The sequence below is a fragment of the Danio aesculapii genome, chromosome 10, assembly GCF_903798145.1.
Source record: "Danio aesculapii chromosome 10, fDanAes4.1, whole genome shotgun sequence".
In the NCBI taxonomy this organism is placed as follows: Eukaryota; Metazoa; Chordata; class Actinopteri; order Cypriniformes; family Danionidae; genus Danio; species Danio aesculapii.
Genome location: NC_079444.1, coordinates 15,402,078 through 15,424,342, shown reverse-complemented (window position 1 = coordinate 15,424,342; position 22,265 = coordinate 15,402,078). Strand labels below are relative to the sequence as shown.

Genomic DNA, 22,265 nt, shown 5'->3' with positions numbered 1-22,265 from the left:
TATTAAGTACATTTTCAAAATTGTTTTACATTTTGACATCTGATAATAGTATTTACGATTACATTTCTGTCACCCATAATAAGAAATATGTTCATAGCCAGGTTTACAGCACTATTTAGGTTGAGTAAGTGGATATTAAACTTCCTGAAGAAAACCAAACTAATGCGTTCAGAGATATGTGAAATATGGAGCCATGTAAAAGAGATACAAGTAAGAACAGTGCTGTAAGACAGAATGAAATCTGCATTATTGTCTGGATGTATTATAGTCCGTAAGACTGTCTTTTGTTATGGTGAGCTATATGTAAAAGCTTTTTAGGATCCAAGCACAGAGAGTGATTCGTCAACTATTGGATGGTGATTGGTTTGTTTGTAGATGAAGCTGAACTCTTCAGCTTTAAATGTGATATTGATTCTATAAACAGTTTAACAAACAAGATAATAATGATGAGTGAACGTTTTAGACACCATTTAGTTTTTCCACCAATGAACCAGTTTCACCAATGAACATATTGAATTGGTTTCAGTTTTCTCATTTGGGTCAATGTCTCAACCTGCCATTTGATTAAAGCTATTAAGGTCCTGGTGTACTTGGAAAAAAAAAAAAAAAAAAAAAACCCTGAAATGACATAATTTCGAACAAAATCCGGCCAGCATGAGATTTGTTTTGAGTTTATTTCCGCAGTTCGAAACAGCGTTCCAAAGCAAACTTTCGTTTCACCAACAAACATTAAATTGGTTTCAATTTCCTCATTTGGGTTGATGCCTCAACCTTCCATTTGATTAAAACTATCCGTCTGTTAAGTGTGACGTCACTCAAAGCTGCTTCTGGGTGCCAACTTGAGACTCATCAAATGGTAATCATAAACATTTACAAAGGGATGTAATACTTTTCGAAAATCACGATCACAATATATATGTCCATGTGTAATATCAGATGGCCAGAAAGTGCAAAATTTTTATAAATTGTTAAGATTTTGGTATTTGTCATGCAGCAAGCCCAGATACTGTTGTGTACACTATGATCGTATGTAAAATTCACTTTAATGTGTAATATGACTAAAATGTGGTCATAAAAAAATATTTTCACAATTCAAATAAGTAGCGGCTTAGACCTAGAAACAGTATTCCTTACGTCACTTACACGTCAAGACTTAACAAGCAGATTAGGGTCGTCGTATACTTCAAACAAAATATAAAAAAAATTAAATAAATAAATAAATAAATTATGTCCTTCCGATCAAAATTCGGTCAACACGAGATTTGTTTTGAGTTTATTTCGGCAGTTCGAAGAATGCACCAAAGCAAACTTTCGTTTTACCAATGAGCATAGTAAATTGGTTTCAGTTTCTTCATTTGGGTCAATGCCTCAACCTTCCATTTAAGTAAGACTATTAAGGTCCTGCTATACTTCAAACGAAAAAAACAAAAAAAGGAAATGAACTTACGTCATTTTGAATAAAATGTGGCCAATGCGATATTTGTTTTGAGTTTATTTCCGCAGTTCGAAACACCGCACCAAAGCAAACTTTCATTTCACCAATAAACATTTGGTTTCAATTTCCTCATTTGGGTCAATGCCTCAACCTTCCATTAAATTAAGACTATTAAGGTCCTGGTATACTTCAAACGAGAAAAAAAAGAACTGAAATGATGCCATTTCGAACAAAATCCGGCCAACACGAGATCTGTTTTGAGTTCATTTCCGCAGTTAGAAACAGCGCACCAAAGCAAACTTTCATTTCACCAATGAACATATTGAATTGGTTTCAGTTTCTTCATTTGGGTCATTGCCTCAACCTTCCATTTAATTAAGACTATTAAGGTCCTGGTATACTTCAAACAAAAAAAAATTAAATGACGTCATTTCGAACAAAATCCGGCCAACACGAGACTTGTTTTGAGTTTCTTTCCGCAGTTCAAAACAACACACCAGCGCATACTTTCGTTTCACCTATAAACATAATGAATTGGTTTCAATTTCCTCATTTGGGTCAATGCCTCAACCTTCCATTTTATTAAGACTATTAAGGTCCTGGTATACTTAAAACGAAATAAAAAAAAGAACTGAAATAACGTCACTGAGAGATTTTAAAGACTCCAGACGATAAGCACAACCATTCAGAAGTTATGTTACTTTCCAAAAATGCAAATTAACTTTATGCGCAAAACTGGAATATCTCATAAAAGATGTGTGAATAAAGCAGCGTTTCCATCCAACAAGTCAAAGAGAACAAAATCGTCACTTCCTGATTATCTGATCCCAAATTTCAACAGTAAAAAGGGAATTAGCTGCAGTAGGAGAAGCTGCATGAATCTTTTCCTTATTTAATAAAGGAGATAAAAATCTTGCACTTCACAAGATAAATGGTGACACGCAAATAACTCGTGATGGCGTTTGAAGGCATGAGACGAGCACAGATGCCCTTGGCAGTTCTGGAGGTCATTAATAATATAACAACACTAATACTGAAATGTTTTAGAATGACCAAAACAAAATGCACATTTTCAAAATTGATGCACATCTTGGCGTTTCCATCAACTGATTTTTTATGCGCACACCCAAAATGTGCATAAAAATATGTGGATGGAAACATAGCTAGTGTCTGTCTCTTGCAAATAGAAAGCAATGTGCTTCTTGCTGACGACCTGTTATTCTCTCACAGCCACCATTGTTGTTGTTTAGAGTCCACTTGAGCAGCCATGACATATTTACAACCCCGCCTACAGCATTGTTAGGGTGCTGAAAGTTTTTATAACAGCTCAGCCTTTTCGAACTTCTTTTTGACCTCAAAACGAAGAATGAAAAAGATCTTTGTTTGAAGTATCCCAGGGCCGTAATTTGGTTTCTAAATGAATCAACCTTTTTTAACAAATCAAATAAACCGACATTGTTTTAGAACAGATTCTGCTGCCTATGAAAGAAATACATATCAGGCTTATATCTTCTAAATTTGAATTTTGTCACTGTTTTGGAGCACACTAACATATAGCGACTTTTAATATTTTCTAAGTCTGTTTTTCATTAGCAAAAACCATTAAAAGAATTGTATATTAAACAACATTGTAAATGTTTCACTCAGGGAAGATCATGGATGAGTAAAGCTGAAGATGAGAAGCACCGACAGCTTTTGCTGCAGCCCAACAGAGATCTGTTCAGCAGAGTGTGTGCACCGCGGTGAGACTTTCACTTCTCATTATTTCTCCAGCACACAAACCCACATCTGCACATTGTAGATGAAGACACGCAGGTTCTATGTGGCAAAATTTAGCCACCTGTGCAAATAAAGTAAATGCATTGTACAGGAATTACAATTATTTTGTGGTATTACTTCTGCAAGATTTAAAGCCTATTATGGAAAAATCACTTTGATAAAGGGGTTTGATAAACACTTTGATAAACAAAGTTGTGGGGAAACAGTCTGTGAATATATCCAGCTTCTAATGGTAAAATTTGATTCATTTGATTTTTTTAGAACTACACTTGATAAAAACAGTTGCAGAAACACTTCTCCCTTTGTGTGTGTCATCAGATGGGAAAAGCCCTGCCCATTAGTGACAATTTCTAACTCATTAGTATAGGACGTTAGTCTTGTTTTTGAATCTGCCACTATGCTGACACATAGGCATTTGCAGCTCTGTCTTTATCACCACAGCCTGCTTCCTTCATGTCTGTCACTGTGCTGTTAATCTGATGCAGCCGATGCAGAGATCGAGGCACACTCTGACAGGCACGTGGGAACGGAGGGAAGGGATGGGAGCTTATTTGAAGTTAAAGAGACAGTCACCAAAATGGCACAATTAGGATCAAAGCCTAAAAGGGTCAGATTCAAAGAGTTATAAAAGATTATTTGTGGGGAATTTTCAGCTGAAACTTCACATGCACACTCTAATAACATCCATCTAACATCTAGTCATGTGATTGGTGCAGAGATTAAATGAACTGCATTATAAAATGGCAAGTTTACATTAGTTATAGTATCCGCGGATATTTAGATTACCTCTCAAAACATCCTGACCTCTTAGCGTTGTAAATACAATCTATATATATATATATATATTTAATTAGAATGCTCTGATCGCTTGGCCAGAGATCAGTATCGGCCGATAATCACAATTAATGACTCGATTGCTACTCACTGATCTGGTTGATATCATGAATCAATCGCAAGTGTTTGTTTATAAATTTTCAAACAGCAAGATGCAGATAAAACATGCATCCTGGGATATACATAAAGCAGCTACAACACATGATGAGATGAATGAAGTTTGGGGGCACGAGCGATCACTGCGCTCACGTCACAGCAGCTAAAACACATACAGAGACAGTACAACCTCGGTTTATACAGTTTATTGAAGCAACTCGCACGAGTGATGGTCTCTTTGTTGCAGCTATTGTATATCCATTGTTTGGAAAGCAATAATTTTATTACTTTTTCATTTTCTTTGCCTCCATCTGCATAGATCCCAGTGCCTTCATTCTAATAATATCTTAAATACAATGAACATTTACAATTACCTTTTTTGCTTTAATATTTGCCATCATACTTGGCGTGACATTACAGAAGGTGTTGTTTTGTGACATTGCAGAATAGCAGGCACTGGACATTTTACTGCCATGCAAAATATAATGACCCAAGGTCTCAGGATGAAGTTTTCATTGCATTCCTGATATGTCTTAACAGGAGAAATGCAGATCCAGCACAAGTTGAACCTACAGTTTCTAACCTGCCGTCACCTCACATACGGGTCAGTATCATCCATAAGTAAACACTGAAAGCCTTTGAAGATATTTATTCTAAATGGTTGATATTTTTTCTCCTGTAGCCCTCTCTTGTTTCATTTCAGAGGACAAAGCTTGGTTCTGAATTCCCTCAGATTGTGAAGAAAGGAGATTTACCCTCTAGGTACAGTATGAATAATACATGGATAAATAATATTAACTAAAAGGTTAACTCCAAAAGGACATTTTTGACTTGCTTTTTGTTATTCAGAAATGCACCAGATAAATACATAAATTCAAGAATTACATATGTCTATAATATATATGATATTTTAATGCACGATTTTGGGAAGAAATGACATAGAACTATTTTACTTATATGCATATTGCGATATGAAATGTGTTTTACCAAATGTTTTGAATCACTTTTGTGAAGAATTCAGTCTGTTAGAATGGCTGCTGGGATTTTGTAGTATAGTGCATCTACATAAAATATCAGAAAATAGATAAAGAAAAAAGATACGAAAGAAATTTGGGCTTTACTTAAATTTTTCCCTGCCATTGTTGAGATAACTTGGCATAATTGTCATAACTTGTCCAGGGTATATGGAGGAATCCTAAAGGAAATTTCAATGCCTTTTTAAAGACTTTTTAAAGACTTTCTCAGAATATTTTAAGACCTCGTCACCACTTTCTAATCAGAATCAAACCTTTAACTTAATAAACAGTTGCAAATAAACAGGCGTAGTTAAATAAATCAATGAAGCACAACCGTGCAACAGAACTTAGATAAGCTCTGAAGAAACAAGCTTTTAAAGAATAAATTACGTGGTTGTTTTCAGCGACAGGTTTCAGCCACTGTTGAAACCTGCTTTTTTCAACCCGCTGGTCGCCAAATGAATGGCCATTCTCTATGGTTTCGCTACATGTGGAGAGCGTCACATTACCTGATTGTATATTTTTTAATATTATTTTTTTTCAATCTGTTGAACTGCATCTCAATCATCACAAATACTGCAGAAGAAACTTGCATGGACCCCAGATTCTCACAGAAATTAGTCAAGTTTGGTGAAAAAAATCATGGTTTGGGTATACATTCAGTATGGGGGTGTGCGAGAGAGATGGATGCTGCAGAGTGGATGGCAACATCAACAGCCTGAGGCATCAAGACATTTGTGCTGGCCTTTACATTACAAACCACAGGAGAGGGCAAATTCTTCAGCAGGATAGTGCTCCTTCTCATACTTCTGCCTCCCCATCAAAGTTCCTGAAAGCAAAGAAGGTCAAGGTACTGCCAGCCCAGTCACTAGAAATGAACATTATTGAGCATGTCTGGGGTAAGATGGAGGAGGAGGCAACTTGATCTTGTAACTTGATCATTATTGGTTATCAGCATATTCCGAAGTAACCTAAAATTATGAATTTTTTCCAAAAAACTATTCAAGTCATTTGGGTAAAATCATATTTATTGCAAAATATATTGCAGAAAAACAAAATATCGCAATATAATCTTTTTCCAATATCGTGCAGTGCTAACCTGAATCATTTACAGACGCACATTATGAAATTGAACTCCACAATAGCTAAACTTTGCGGTTAATCTACAAAATGTATTTCAAATTGTGGTGCCTGGTCTCTACTTGACATTGAACGTCCTTTGATGTGATTATTGCAGATAACACAGTGCAATGTCGATTCTGAAACCATATATTGTGCAGCCCTAGTAAAAAAAAGCACTATAGAAATAAAGCTGACTTTCATTTCTGCATTCAGGTCAGCAGCCAGACAAACAAAGATTCAAACTGATGTCAGAGCCCAAACTCCAGGAGCCTCTGCTAAAGAAATTCAGCTACAGGTATTGAATACTAAACACTGCTGCTGCTGCCACACAGACAGGGTGAAGCCAGTGCTGTCATTTATTAATCATGCCGTGTGCTTCAGTGTTTTCAGCACCTGTCTTGCTTCTTATTTCTTGAGTGTAATCAAGGGATTTCTGACAGCTTGCACACACTGTATGTCTCTGGAAAACATCATCTAGAACATGTCCTTCTTACTGTTCATAATGTTTCTTTTGTTTTTTACAGTCTGAGCTGTATGGTAAGCTGGTGTCTGAGCGTCAGAAGTTAGCTAGTCTCAGAGACATCCCACCAGCTCTACTGGCCACCAATAAAATCCTGCTGGACATGTCAAAATTAAGGTAAGGTTTGCTTGAATGAAAAGTGGTGTTGGCAATAGGAAAGTGGTGGATGTGGTAATAAAAAAGAGCATTTCTTACTCTATTTACTGTTACTTTGCTTAAAAAATATTTGGGGTGAATTTCAGTCATTTTAATGAGAATTAGAGGTATGTGATATTGACAAAATATCAAATGTAAAAAACTATGTATTTTATATATATAAACATATATATGTATATGTATATCCAGTTTTTTACATTTGATATTTTGTCAATATCACATAAAATCTGTATATATATATATATATATATATATATATATATATATATATATATATATATATATATATATATATATATATATATATATATATATATATATATATATATATATATATATATATATAAAATCTGTACATGTATACATACGTATATATTTATATATACACATATATATATATACATACATACATACATACATACATACATACATACATACATACATACATACATACATACGTATATATACACATACATACGTACATATATATATATATATATATATATATATATATATATATATATATAACACTAAGTGATCGACATGTGTGAAATACATTAACTATTATATGGAAAGGGAGGACATATAATAAAACTGTCTACAATGTATAAAACATTTTAATAGGAATAGGAATAGGAATTACATTTGTAGCATACACTGCCTCACCTCGCTTCCTATGCTAATTGAATAGTAAATGCACAAAATACAGCGATGTTGATTATAAAAATGATTGAAATCATTGAAATCAAAAAGAAATTGCATTTATAGCACAGATCAGTGGACAGATATTTATTTTATCATTAGTATAAAAGGTGAGGATGATGACAGGCCAATTTTTTTATTAATTTGTTCTGCTGTTGGTAGATTGCATTGTCCATTATGGAAATGAGCTGATGCATCTTTTCTTAAATTTGGCATCTTTAGTAAATCTGAGCTGAATTGTTTTTTGTTAATAGTTGCTTGATGTTTATTGTGCATTTCTTCCCCAGGCCTTGCACAATGTCCAGCTTGAAACAGGTGGATGGAGTTTCAGAAGCAAAAGCAGCCATGTTAACACCTCTCATTGATGTCATCGTCAAATTCTGCCAGACACACGGATTACAGGTACTGTATATTTACTAAATATGCTATTTAAAATACTTAGTAAGCATATTTAAATTTATTCAAGTTGTCTTAACGTAAAAAGCAAAAATAAATACTACTTACCCTTTGGTGAGTAATTTAAATATAGATTTATCCTTAATAAAAGCACAAAAGATATTAAGTCAAGACCCATGTACAGTTATGTCTGGTTCTTGATTCTGATTGGCTAATAGCTGTGTGATATTCTAGTAGTATCAGCACTGTTCCATTTTTTTTTTTATCCATGTGTATCACTCCACCCACAGCAAGTGCCAAACAGAGGACTAAACTCATTAAAGTTTAATAAATACTAATTTCAGGCGTAGCATATAGTTTAGATTTCAAATATGTAGTTTATTTATAGAGATCGTGCCTATTTGAAAAGTGTTAAGATTATTTGGGGAATGGGACTTCCATTGCGTCGGCGGCAGCCATTCAGCTCCTTTGACCCAGAACACCATTTCTCTGAATATTTTTCACAAGATTAGCCTATTTAGCATTTTGTTTTACTTAATGTATGTCTAGTTTTTAAAGGTTTTTTTGAAGATTTAGAGTAAAAAAAAAACAGGCAAGTTTATTTATTTATTTATTTATTTATTTATTTATTTATTATGGCACACTTCATACACAATGGTTATTCAAAGTGCTTTACAGACACAAGATAAATAAAAATATATTATTATAAAAACAGATTCAAATGTATTAAATCGACTTAAAAAGACTTGTAGAAAGTATGAGTAAAAAGTAAAAAATTACTTAATTTGCACACTGTTGAAGTCAGAATTGTTATTCCCCACCCCCCCCCCCCCCTTTTTTTTTTTTCTTCCTTTTTTCTTTTTTAAATATTTCCTAAATGATGTTTAACAGAGCACAGAAATTTTCACAGTATGTCTGATAACATTTTTTCTTCAGAGTCATATATGTTTTATTTCGGCTAGAATAAGAGCAGTTATTAATTTTTTTAAAAACCATTTTAAGGTCAAAATTATTAGCCCCTTTAAGCTACATTTTTGTTTGATAGTCTACAGAACAAACCATCATTATACAATTACTTGCCTAATTACCCTAACCTGCCTAGTTAACCTAATTAACTTAGTTACACCTTTAAATGTCACTTTAAACTGTATAGAAGTGTCTTGAAAAATATCTAATCAAATATTATTTACTGTCATCATGGCAAAGATAAAATAAATCAGTTAGTAGAAATGAGTTATTAAAACTATTATGTTTAGAAATGTGTTGAAAAAATCTCTCCGTTAAACAGAAACTGGAGAAGAAATTGGGGACTTCAACTGTATTTATATACTTTTTTGAGTATTGACGTTGTTTAAAAATAAATTGCAATTGAATTTAATAGTTTGGGCTCTGTTTATTGCAACATTACAAATTGACTAATGTGCAAGTAATAATGTGCCCTATATACTGTACACCGATAGCAGAGATATGCTGTATATGAGGTATATATTTTTTGGTTGTTTAGAAAACTGTAAATAATTTATATAAAGACAGAGCCACAGTTCAGTAAAACACAGTTTAATAAAAACAAAAATGATTTTATGCTTCTGTTACGTGTTTAAGTTGTTAAGATAATAAAAGGATGAAACGTAACAATCAGTGAGTCTACTGATGCTGGATGAATAAGGAGAAGACATTTATTTATTAAACAGTGAATGTCAAACAATGAATAGGAAATGTAATGTAAATGTAATTTTAAATAATCGAATTAAACAAAGAAAGTAGGAGTGTTGCCAAAACAAAAATAAATATAACAAAACAATCTAACTAAACCCCAACCCACTAAACTGACTAACCAAAGAAAAATGCAGAAACAAAACCGTAATCTTCAGCACGTAGCTTAACTAGCTTCACAACCTCAAAACATAATTACACATGTGGCAACACCTCCTTTGACTAACTAACAAATAAATATACTAAGCTCCTCACATTACTAGAGTTCTTGTAAAGTACACACTGTTAGCCATTAGCAAAACAAAATCTCATATAATCCAATTCCCATAAAGATCGTTCAACTTCTCACTAGATAATAAACTGAGCTGCACAAGCATATCTAATAAAGCAATCTCTTAATAAAGAGAAAACTAGAACACCGCAATCGCAAGCAAATAAACACAAGTGAACAGGCCGGCCGACACAAGTGAGGAGACTGGCTGTGAGCCAAGCGCTCCTCAAAAACAGCGCAAGCGCATGGCTTTTATACAGTGTGGACCCGGTTCTGATTGGCGTGCCGTTGGTGATTGACAGCTCCTTTGACCAATGGTTGCACACCTAAAAACAGCACAGGACACACAGCGGAAAAGAGAGAAGAGCACGCAAAACAGAAAACAAACAAAACATACATGAAATGTAACACTTAATTTTCTCCTTGCTGTACCAAAACCATACCAAAGTCAAGGTATCAAACTATTATTAGTTTCTACCATTACACCCCTATGACTTAAAGGTTTATTTAGTTATGTTATGTTATGTTATGTTATGTTATGTTATGTTATGTTATGTTATGTTATGTTATGTTATGTTATGTTATGTTATGTTATGTTATGTTATGTTATGTTATGTTATGTTATGTTGAGTTGACGATGATAATGATGATGGATTGCTTTGTGAATCAGGTGGATGTTTCCTCCAACTCTGCTTCATCTGTCCAAACACACTCCAGCCGTGAGTCCGTTGTAGGATCTGTGGCTCAGTGTCTGCCGGACAGCGTCTCCATCACATACAGGCTCTTCCAGACAGAGCACAAGAGCTTGGTACAACATTCACTTCCTAATACTTACTTTAGCTATAGTGTTTGTTAGATTTCTCCTCATGTTTTCTTCAAGTCGAAAATAAAATGTGCACTTCTTATTTTATACTTGTATAGTACTGCTTGTTAAAAATAATGTATCCATGCGCTTCATAAAAAATATGCTCTCAAAATATTTTATTAAATATCATAACCTTCCCTGCCCCCTCAAAATTACTTTACTTCATATCTTTTAACATGGAATACTTTGCATGGAGGGGTCATCAGGGCATGTCTTGTTTCTGCCCTGCTTTCGTCCATTCGTTAATCTTCTTTTATTTTGTTAGCAATGCCCATCTTCCAACAATCCAATCAGTTTCCAGTGGACAAGATCATGCAACGACCTACTTTATTTTTTCTCTCATCCCAATTGGATGCATGTCATGATATGGGAAAAAGGACAGTCTTAACTTCTGTTTTGTGGCGACATTAGGTGTAGGATTACACTTCTTTGAGCTCAAACACAATATTCATGTCCATGGCAACTTATGCTAACATGCATTTTTAAAGAGATAACATACAAGTTCAATCTTTGCAGTTTTAAATCTAATTAGTAATCTTAAAATAGCAGTTAGCTAACCAATAGCAACAGTTAATAAAATAAATGTCCTAATGTTTTGATGTTATATATTTGGACTTCTATGTATTTATTATGGTCAATAGGGCTGCACATTATAGTATCAATATCGCAATGTGATCATTCGCAATGGTCACATCAAAGGATATGCAACGTTTAATCTGTATAATTTATTATTTGCATGTGTTTTTGAGGCCTTTTACTAAATGAGGATTTTAAAAACACTCAGGCATGAGAAATTGTACCATTTTAAACTTTGACAAATTAATAACGAATTATTTCATTGAATTATTTATTAAACGAAAATTATGCAGTATTATTTTACATTTGATTATTCAATTACTGTATTCTGAATACAGTTAGACTCCTCGGAAATAATAAAATGCGGTTTATTTCATTTGTATATTTTTTAATATTTAATATTTTCTATATTTTTCTTTATTATATTTTATGCATATGCACTCCCCTACAGAGTCATCCCAATCAATCTAAAATTATAAATTCTTTCCAAATAGTTATTAAATTCTTCATGTGAAATTGTATTCGTATCGCAATCTATGTTGCAGAATAAACATGTTGACACCAGACGCAGCACGCGCGGATAAATTGTAGTATTCGCACGTAAATAGACGCGTGAATAGATGCAGATTCGCGCCATGGGTGGGGCTTTTGTCTGCCTGGTGTCTGTAGCTTCGTTGCTAAATGGCTAACGTGGATTTTATTGAGAGAATAGCTGTGTTTATGTGCTTTAGGAAGGCTGATAAACAGCATCGATTCATTTGGCGCGAGTCCACTAGATCCTTTCAGAGGTGCACCCAGCTCTGTAAGTTCATAAACTCCTCCAGAAACTGTACCTAGATAATGGGGCATTTCAGCGGTGCTTCAGACTGTTCCCAGCCAAGTTTGAATAGCTGTTTTCTGTGTCGGCAAAAGTATTTCCCCCCGGGACACCAACAACAGGCACCACGTCATAATCACGCCCCTACAAGAGCAAGCTCCTGATTGGTTAACGCGCTGATGTTCAGATTATCCAACTCGAACAATTCGCGCGAAACGTTCAACTCGCGCAGCATCATTCGTGCAAATCGCGTCATTCGCGACGCCTTATTCATGAGTATCGCGCCGCAGGATGTCTATTCGCATCTTTGCATTGACTTAACATGTAAATCACTCGCGCTTGATTCTTCATCTGTATCTATTGCTCAGTGAATTTGACTCGTGAATTAAGCGAGTAAACTCTCACAAGACTGTATTTTAGCTTTTTGCATGTTTTTTAGTTTTTGTGGTCCAATAAGCAATATTTAAAACAAGTTATATCTGATTTTAGTAATAGAAAGTTAATAGCCTTCTCTTTTAAAATATCAGATAAACAATCTGTTAGTGTTGTGAAGAGGTGTAGAGTAGGGTATCATTAGCATAACAAGGGAAACTAACTAAATGTTTTTTAATGATATTGCCTACAGGTAACATATATAATGTAAAAAGCAAGGGACTAAGAACTGAGCCTTGTGGTAGTCTGTTTTCAATGTTTTCACATTTCAATGTGGTCATATAATTGCCCCATGAACATTTTCTGCTTGTTACCAAACAATTTCATAACTGTAACAAAAGGCAATTCAATCATAACTTCATGTTAAAACAGCTATCATAGCATTATTTATCAGTATGTGGCTCTTTTTGGATTCTCAGAAGCTATATAAATTAAATATGTAAAACAGGAAATATATTGGGAACATTGGTTTTGTTTACATCCCTCAAAATGGTCTATAAAGTGCTATAGAAATCAAAATCACTTGATTTAGACAGATTTTTTTTCTTTTTCTTCTTTTTTTTTAATTAGAACTTTTTCAACAGCCCCCCTCAAAGAAAGAAACTAATGTATTGCTTTTTTGAGTGTGAAGCAGCAGTAGTTTCATATGGTGTCTGTATTGTGTTTTGCAGAGGCAGGTATCAGATGCTCGCGCTCTGCCCATAGCGGTGGTGGAGTCTCATCTTCTGCAAGCTCAGAAAATGGGCTACGTTGTGGACACAGACAGAGCAGGTCTCTCAACATCCATCATGAGCACCATCAGAAAAAACACAGCCAGCTCAGGTTAAACACTTCACCACAAAGCAAACCATTGCACCACTTGCACATTCAAGTATTTATATTTATCAGAGTATTTTCATTTTGGGGAACTTTTATTACTTCACTACTAGGGCTGCACAATTACAATATAATAACAATATTTGTGGCCCATGATCAATAAATTAATATTGTCACAATTTTTTTTTACAGTATAATGACCAAGCCGTTTTTTTAACGGGTAAAGTTTACGGATTGTACTGCATCACAAGCATCAGGTGACTGTCTAGATTGCAAGTGTTTTTTATTTTTTCGAGGAATGTGATGTTGATCAGGTAGCCTTTTCTCCTGTTAAGTCCAAACTTCCCAAGGTAACACAAAATTACTTCATTAACCACCTTAAAAGCCATCACAAAGTGGCTGTTGTCAGTAAGTTAATGAGCTCAGGAGGATTCTGCTTTGCATTTTTCTATGCGTTACTAACATCATTAAACCAGACAACATTTGTTTTTTAAATTAACCAAATATTTGCGGAGATTCAGCAGTTTTTTTTTTCCAACGCGTTTACCAGACATGTTGACAGAAGACACTGTATCCAATTGTTCCAATGTTCATTCATTAATTTTCTTTTCACCTCAGTCCCTTTATTAATCTGGGGTCGCCACAGCGGAATGAACCGCCAACTTATCCAGTATGTTTTTACGCAGCGGATGCCCTTCCAGCCGCAACCCATCTCTGGTTGCGGCATCCACACACACTCATTCACACTCATACACTACCGACAATTTAGCCTACCCAATTCACCTGTACCAGATGTCTTTGGACTTTGGGGTAAACCGGAGCAGCCGGAGGAGAACATGCAAACTCCACACAGAAACGCCAACTGATCCAGCTGAGGCTCGAACCAGTGACCTTCTTGCTGTGAGGTGACAGCACTACCTACTGCGCCACTGCGTCGCCCTGAAGGAATTCAATAAGCTTACAGCACCTAGTATTCCCAGGCGGTCTCCCATCCAAGTACTAACCAGGCCCAACCCTGCTTTACTTTTGAGTTCAGACGAGATGTGGCATGACCGTAAGCTTGTTTTAATGTAAAAAAAAAAAAGAAATTGTGGCCCTGTTCACGCGGGTATTCAGGTTCGATGCAATCAATCTGATGCAACTTTTATTATTTACAAGAAAAAAAATTGTAATTAAAAGTTTCAGATCAAACTAGCCTATTTTATGCATTAAACTAATTTTCTTTATTTCCGATTGGACCATGCACTTTATTCTGTTTTACAGTTTTAATATGTATATATGCTTTTTAAAAAATAAAATTTGTTTAACAAATATTTTAGCACATCGAAAGTAATTAAATTATTTGATTAAAAACATTATGCAAAGGATCAGGAATTGATTACACCCCCCAAAAAATAATTATCCAACACATGCATCGCTCTCATGCCACGTTTTTTAGGATAAACTCGCATCTGTGCATGCTGCTTTGAACAGAACAAAATTATTAAAAGCACATTAAAGACTATACACATAAAATAAAACATTAACAAAGCTGTATCTAATGGAAAAACACCAATTGACGGGCACTGCATGGCTTTTGTTTTTAAAAGAAGAAAGCAAATAAAAAAAAATCTGACAGAGGAATTTTGCAAAAGAAAAAGATTAAACATATCGGAACTGTTAAAACAACATTCTACTTTATATATATATATTCTTTCGACTCCAATACAAAATCTAAGATTATGAATGACTGAGTGTAAAGCCATCTCTCCTGCACTTCAGCAGCGCATCCCGCTGTTTATGAATGGGGAGGCGAAGAAAATGCGCTGTTTAGTTTCAGCTCAAGATATTTAAATAAAAACTAACATCGAACTGGTCATCACGCTCAAAAAGTTTAACTAAAATGCACAATTCTTGTTGGTTGCACCCCCGGGATACACAATGAACCTAACACGCCGTTTTTTTAAATCTGATATTTGTGAAGTATGTGAACCAACCGCAGACGCTTTGTCATTTTGGTTGTAACACCCTGCTTTATAACTCATTAGTTTATTACAATAATTACACTTAGCTTTGTCGTCCTTCTTCATCACTTGTTGCCACACATTTTAGCACATCTTGCGGTCCATCTCTAAACAAATGTTTGGATTATTATTGAATGTGCTCTCCAGTGGCAAAGTTCTAAATTTGTATAACAAGTATCCAATTCTTAATTTTAATCCGATTCTTAAAGTATCTAATCCCCGCCCCGGCCAGTTTTATTGCTTTTTTAAATGTTATTACAAGTTATGTTTTTATATTTGTGGCTGTGAAGTTTAATTATGTGTGTATGTGTATATATATATATATATATATATATATATATATATATATATATATATATATATATATATATATATATATATATATATATATATATATACACACACACACACAGTTGAAGTCAGAATTATTTGCCCCTGGTTATTTTTTTTTCCCTCAATTTCAGTTTAACGGAGAGATTACTTCAACACATTTCTCAACATAATAGTTTTAATAACTCACCTCAAATAACTGATTTATTTTATCTTTGCCATGATGACAGTAAATAATATTTGACTAGATATTTTTCAAAACACTTCTAGACACTTTTGTTTTTGTTAAAGAAAATTGCATTGAAAATAAATGATGAGTTTTAAGTAAATTGAACACATCCTCAGCCTCTATATCAGGGGTGCCCAAACTCGGTCCTGGAGGGCTGGTGTACTGCAAAGTTTAGTTTCAACCCCAATCAGACACACCTGGGCTAGCTAATCAAGCTCTTACAAGGCTATCTAGAAGCATGCTTGCAGGTAAGTTGGAGCTAATATCTGCAAGACACCAGCCCCCCAGGACCGAGTTTGGACACCCCTGCTCTAGATGAACAAAAAAAATGTATTTTACCTTATTGTTCATCTAGTGCGTGAGGATTTGGTTAATTTAAAACCAATTTATAACTCTTTATTAACAGTCATATGATGCTCAATCTGTATTCATTCGTTTATATTATTTCTGTTTTGTTTTTTTGTTTTTTATAGATTTGTGTGATTTTAAAGCAGTTCGTTCTCGTGTCCCTGAAGATATTAATAATTATCTCTTGAGAATGGCGATTTATGAACTCCAGAAAGAAGCTTCATCCACAAAACATCATGACATCAGCTGGATTGAGCCACTGGTAAGCCTCGATTATCAGTCTTAAGTACAGTTATTATATATTATTTTTTCATCATTGGCATATTTTGGCTGAAGTGTTAAAGTACCAGCAGAGGCCAGCACAGCGCTGTCATTTGAAAAACACTTTTGGACCTGTTTGTTTTTAGTACACTGTAAAAAAAAAATGAAGGTTTCACTCAATTCCTTCATGTTGTCCTGACACAAATCGATTAAGTTAACTTAATTGTTTTTGAACATAAAACAATTAAGTTGTCCCAAACAAAAATCTCAAGAATTGTCTTGTTTTTGTTCATTTTAAATAAGTACTTCAAATAAGCAGCAAGAATCTTTAGTATAGAATAATAAAAGAAAACATCGTTAGATCCTGAAATTACTGGTTTAATAACAACAACAAAAAACTAGCTGCTCTTAATTAAAAGACTAATGTAAGGACAAGACTTTTTTGAATCTCTTATTTGCCCAGTTTCCTCTTGATTTTTTTTTTTTTTTGTGATCACATCACAAGTTGTCAGCTGAGATGCATTACCATTTCTTCCTGGTATAATTAATTTGCATTCTCAATGGTTGTGGTCCTTTGTGGCTGGTTGAATGCATATGAACACAAAAGATTTTAAATTATCAAAACAATCTGACTCATTTTGATAATCTATGAAAGTGGTGAAAAATAGACAAGCTTGACGTGTTTTAAACCCTTTTTAAACCTGCATTTAGCTTTGGCCTCTTTTGAATGAATTAAAAAAAAGTACAGTTTAATGCTAGGAATAAATGGGTAAAACATTTACTGGACAAATTCAAGGTCTTAAATACAAAATAATAGAGGCAATATATTCAATACCAGCCATTGGTGTTTTGGTTCCGCACCAAAAACACTTTGTTTGTCTAAAACTATTTTGTCATTTTAGCTATGCAGCTCAATTTGACTAAGTGAAATATTTATAATTTGTATTTTAACACTTTTGCATTTATATACAATTGAAGTCAGAATTATTAGCCCCCCTTTTAATTTTTTTTACTTTTTTAAAGGGGTGGTCCAGAATGTAATTTTAAGGCTTGGTTGTGTTAATAAAATGCAAAGCAATGTGTGCTCATGTTTCACTTGAACGAAATCGCGTTATTTTTTTCATAAATCTTACTTTGATTATATACAGCTACTCGGCTAACATGAAAACGACTGTCATATTTCCTAGTTTCTCTGAAAGGCTCGCCCTCAAGAGGCTCTGATTGGTCATTTGTCATAATGTGCTGCGATTCGCGGATCGGCTTCTTGTCACGCCTGTACAAGCATGCGTGTTTTGTGTAAACAGTCAGTCAACCTCATGCCCGCTCTCTAAAATAAAATCTGACAAGTGTCTATAACAAGTGAAAATGTGGTGCGGCTCCTTTAAGAGAGTTTGCCATTGTGTGTATGTGTGTGTGCGTGTGTATGAACTGTCCGTAGACGGCGCGTGTAACACGAGAAGCGCATGTGCGCAGGACCGATGTTTATTTTTATTTTTCTCTGATGCTTGGATTAAGTTAAGTTATTATTACGACGTCTTTCACATATATTCAGAATATGCATGTGTAAGTAATATGAATCGTTCTCATATTTTTTGCAAGTTCATTATCTGACATGTAAAACGCACAGAAAGCAGCCTATAGAGAAACACTGCACAGTCACACACACATAGAGAGACGCTGCTCGTGCTGGTGATGTGTGTGTGTGTGTGTGTGTGTGTGTGTTTACAGCGGTTTGACTGATGAATATAAATTTGTAGCTAAATCGTTAGCTGTGCTAAACAGCATTTCCCGTTGTTTACATCTTTGCTACAACATACCGTTAAGGCTAGACACTGTGCATGTCGTAATCAATTTTAACAAATAAAAACACTTACAGGTCGTGGCTCAGAGTTCACAGCTTCTGCTTGTTGGAGCTGCTCCTTCTTTGAGGAGATTTTAACCGAATCCAGCACTTAACTTGCTGGAAGAGATTCTGGAAGCTGTGTTTTGTCAAATCATGCTTGCTATGTAATTTATAATTCTCTAGAACAAAATTAATATTGAACTGTAAGCACTTCTGTCTTTGTGTCGTGTCATTTGGAAGCCCAAATACAGAACTCTGCTGTAACATTACAGCGCCTCTGGCCACGCCCCTTAGTTGCGCAGTGTGTGTGCGCGTGGTAAAAGTACATTTGTGATCTCACAGGCCCGGAAGTATTTTTTTGTAGTCCCCAAAATTCGTTCATTGTAGGCTTTGCTAAGCTAACTCTGTAAAAACCAAGGTCTCCCTTTGCATTGAACTTTAAGCATTTTACATTCAGAGATGCTGTTTATGTTCACACAGCTAAATTACACATCAACTAAAGTTTAAAATATGATATCGTAGTGGACCACCCCTTTAAATATTTCCCAAATGATGTTTAACAGAGCAAGGAAATTTTCATAGTATGTCTGATAATATTTTTTCTTCTAGAGAAAGTCTTATTTGTTTTATTTCAGCTAGAATAAAAGCAGTTTTAAAATTTTTAAACACCATTTTAAGGGCAAAATTATTAGCCCCTTTAAGGTATATATTTTTTCGATAGTCTACAAAACCAAGTAGTTAACCTAATTAATCTGGTTAAGCCTTTACATGTCACTTTAAGCTGTATAGAAGTGTCTCGAAAAATATCTTGTAAAATATTATGTATTGTCATCATGGCAAAGATAAAATAAATCAGGTATTAGAAATGAGTTATTAAAACTTGTTTAAAAATGTGTTGAAAAACTTCTCTCCGTTAAACAGAAATTGAGGGAAAAAATAAATAGGGGGTCTAATAATTCTGACTTCAACTGTATGTTTTACCTATAGACTGTAAAAGATATGGACGTAGTATCCATGGTGTCACCCATAGGTTTCTGAAGAGCGCAAATGAAGCTACAAGTGGCCGTGGCCAACTGGCACCATTTTCTTTGGGAGAAACGCGTAATACTTTACTACCTAGGACTTGTTGGTGTTCTGACCACATGTGCTTGGTTGTGTACTGCAGCAATAAAGTGATACAATAGTTCACAATAAACCACTATTTATACATCTATCATACATCCATCAGAGGAATACTTTTAGTAGGCAGTAAAAAGCTGATTGGGCTGTCTCATCTCTGAATTCATTTAAACATATTTTCGAATAGGCACTATTTTTTTAAATAAATTGCATTATTGCAGTCTAAAAAACTACATTCTTGCCTAAAAAAATTGTTACTATAGATTTTTCAAGTTATAGTGAGTTAATTATAGTAAGTATATTAAGTTCATCTGCTCTTGCTCCTTTTGCTGTGGGCTGAGTGATACACACGGCTGAAGAGACTGGAACAGATCTGATATTGGTAGAATATCACATGGCTTGCAGCCAATTAAATTTGAGAACCAGAAATAAGGTATAAAGCATAATATGAAACGATAGACTTATTATTTCACTCATACGATTGTCATAATACACAGCCCTTATGTTTAAGGACATTGACCATTGTGTATTCTTAACTGTGTTGAGCTCTTGGAGTCCCTTAGTTATGTTGTGACTTTAGGAAGTAAGCGATTTGACATAACATCTGCTGTGTCTCTCAGACTGATTACGACAGACCTACTTTATTTTTCTTAGCCATCAGCATGCTCCATCTCCAGATGTGGGATCATCCGCTTTGTGTCTGTCAGCTTCTGGGGATGAAGTATACAGTATAAACTAGAGAACCCGCAATTAGATTTGTTGTTCTTTAGCCCTTAATGGCCATGTCTCATAGAAAATATTTTGTATATCTTTTTGCACAATTGGTACAGTTTGTGTGACAACAGATGCATGTCATTGTAGGACAAATCAACTACTGCAAACAGACCAGCAGATAAACGTGTGTGTGAAGAGCCACAGCAGGAGCCAGACGCCATAGACAGAAGTGAAGATGATCTCTTCATCAATATTCCCATGCCACAGGTGACTGACACCTTTCTTTCTCAGACGGATTTTCAAAATGCATCACATTTTTCTTTTAAATCTATTCTGAGCATAGTTTTTAACAGCAGATAGTGCTGTATGCAGGGTTCATACGGTCATGAAAAACCTGGAAAAGGCATGGAATTTTGACATGGCATTTTCCAGTCCTGGAAAAGTTTTGGAAAAACAGAAATAGTTTTGGAAAAGTTATTTAAAACAAATATCTGTATTCTTGAATATAGGTTAGAGTGTTTCCTCTAGGATTCTTTCCAGCTGTGGTGGCAGGCCTTTTACACAGATCTACCAACTACCCATGACATTATTTCAATGACAAATTTCATGAGTGCAGTATTACAAGTCGAGATCGAATGTAATACGAGCATGCGAATCTCTTTACTTGTGCGCCGATTTCCTCTGTTCGTGCACAAAACTTTTTGCACACCCTCAAATATACGCTGCTCAAGGGCAGATTTTTTTGTGCACTCTCAAAAAAATGCTGCTGAAGTGCAATTTAGCGCGTTTATGTAGTATGTCTCCAACATTTATTAGATTTGCTAGGAATATTTTTTGAAAATCTCCTATAGACCTACAGAATGCCATTAATTTGTCCTAAAGTAACGTGAAACAGCTATAACTCCAGCAAGATAAAGTCATTGTTTGTTGTATGCAGAACCAAAGACCTTTATTTATAAATAAAGTATAATTATGGAAACTGTGTTCAACCTAACTGAAAGCTATACGTCGTGTTTGCTGGCCTCACGCACCTGTCAGTCAGTCTGTCAGCATGTCACCTCAAAGGGTTAAATAACGCACAGCACTACTACAGTTACAGAAAAGTTCACGCTGTTATAATTCACTTACCTTTTAATACGTTTTGGTGCGATTATAATCCGCTATTTAAAAAAAAAAAAAACGACGAATGAATATTTTGATTGAGAAGCTGAAATGTAGCCGTGGTGGGATGAATTTTAGTGTGGCGCCCCGCCATAGAAGAATTAATGTAGCGGAAACATTGGGTTAGTTGTCTTGACTTCTATTCTGTGCTTGGCCAATCACATACTCTCACATTGTTAGTGCGGTAGAAGCATTATCTAAGTCAATTTTACGTAGATATACAGTTTAAGTCAGAATTATTATCCCTCCTTTGATTTTTAAATTTTTTTTTTTTACAATTTTTTAAATATTTTCAAAGGGGCAGGGGGCAAATAATTGGCAAATAATTCTGACTTCAACTGTAAATATAAATTGAAAATAAATAGATTTCTGCGTGTTTTATGATATGCAGTAATACATTTGAACATGCATTGTTTTTTTTACCACGCATATGCAGTCATTGTATGAAACATTAGGTCATGAAAATTGACTTAAAAGTCTTGAAAAAAATCATAAAAAGTCATGGAATTTTTGTAGTAAAAATGTGTATGAGCCCTGTGTATGCTTTACAAACAGTCATTCTCTGCATCAAGTTCCTTACAAACACCTAAAATAATCATTAAAAAGTTATGAAAAATGTTACAAGAGTGTTCATGGTAAGCTTTTTACATTAACCTTGTGACATTACTAACCTTGTGACATTATATTCTTCTTCATGAGCATTTGAGTTTA

General features: G+C 34.6%; 1 protein-coding gene across 2 annotated transcripts in view; it reads left to right on the top strand.

Moving 5' to 3' along the window:
- Positions 1–22,265, top strand: part of wrn (WRN RecQ like helicase) — a 79,123-nt gene that overhangs the window by 38,745 nt on the left and 18,113 nt on the right. The window contains exons 26-35 of one of the 2 annotated variants that reach the window (XM_056466745.1): positions 3,083–3,177; positions 4,685–4,748; positions 4,848–4,906; positions 6,496–6,577; positions 6,807–6,919; positions 7,948–8,062; positions 10,711–10,848; positions 13,402–13,552; positions 16,582–16,718; positions 20,541–20,660. In XM_056466745.1, the coding sequence (XP_056322720.1) occupies positions 3,083–3,177; positions 4,685–4,748; positions 4,848–4,906; positions 6,496–6,577; positions 6,807–6,919; positions 7,948–8,062; positions 10,711–10,848; positions 13,402–13,552; positions 16,582–16,718; positions 20,541–20,660 (1,074 nt within the window). Of the gene's footprint in view, positions 1–3,082; positions 3,178–4,684; positions 4,749–4,826; positions 4,907–6,495; positions 6,578–6,806; positions 6,920–7,947; positions 8,063–10,710; positions 10,849–13,401; positions 13,553–16,581; positions 16,719–20,540; positions 20,661–22,265 lie in introns of both variants that reach the window. The other variant, XM_056466744.1, reaches the window with a different exon arrangement.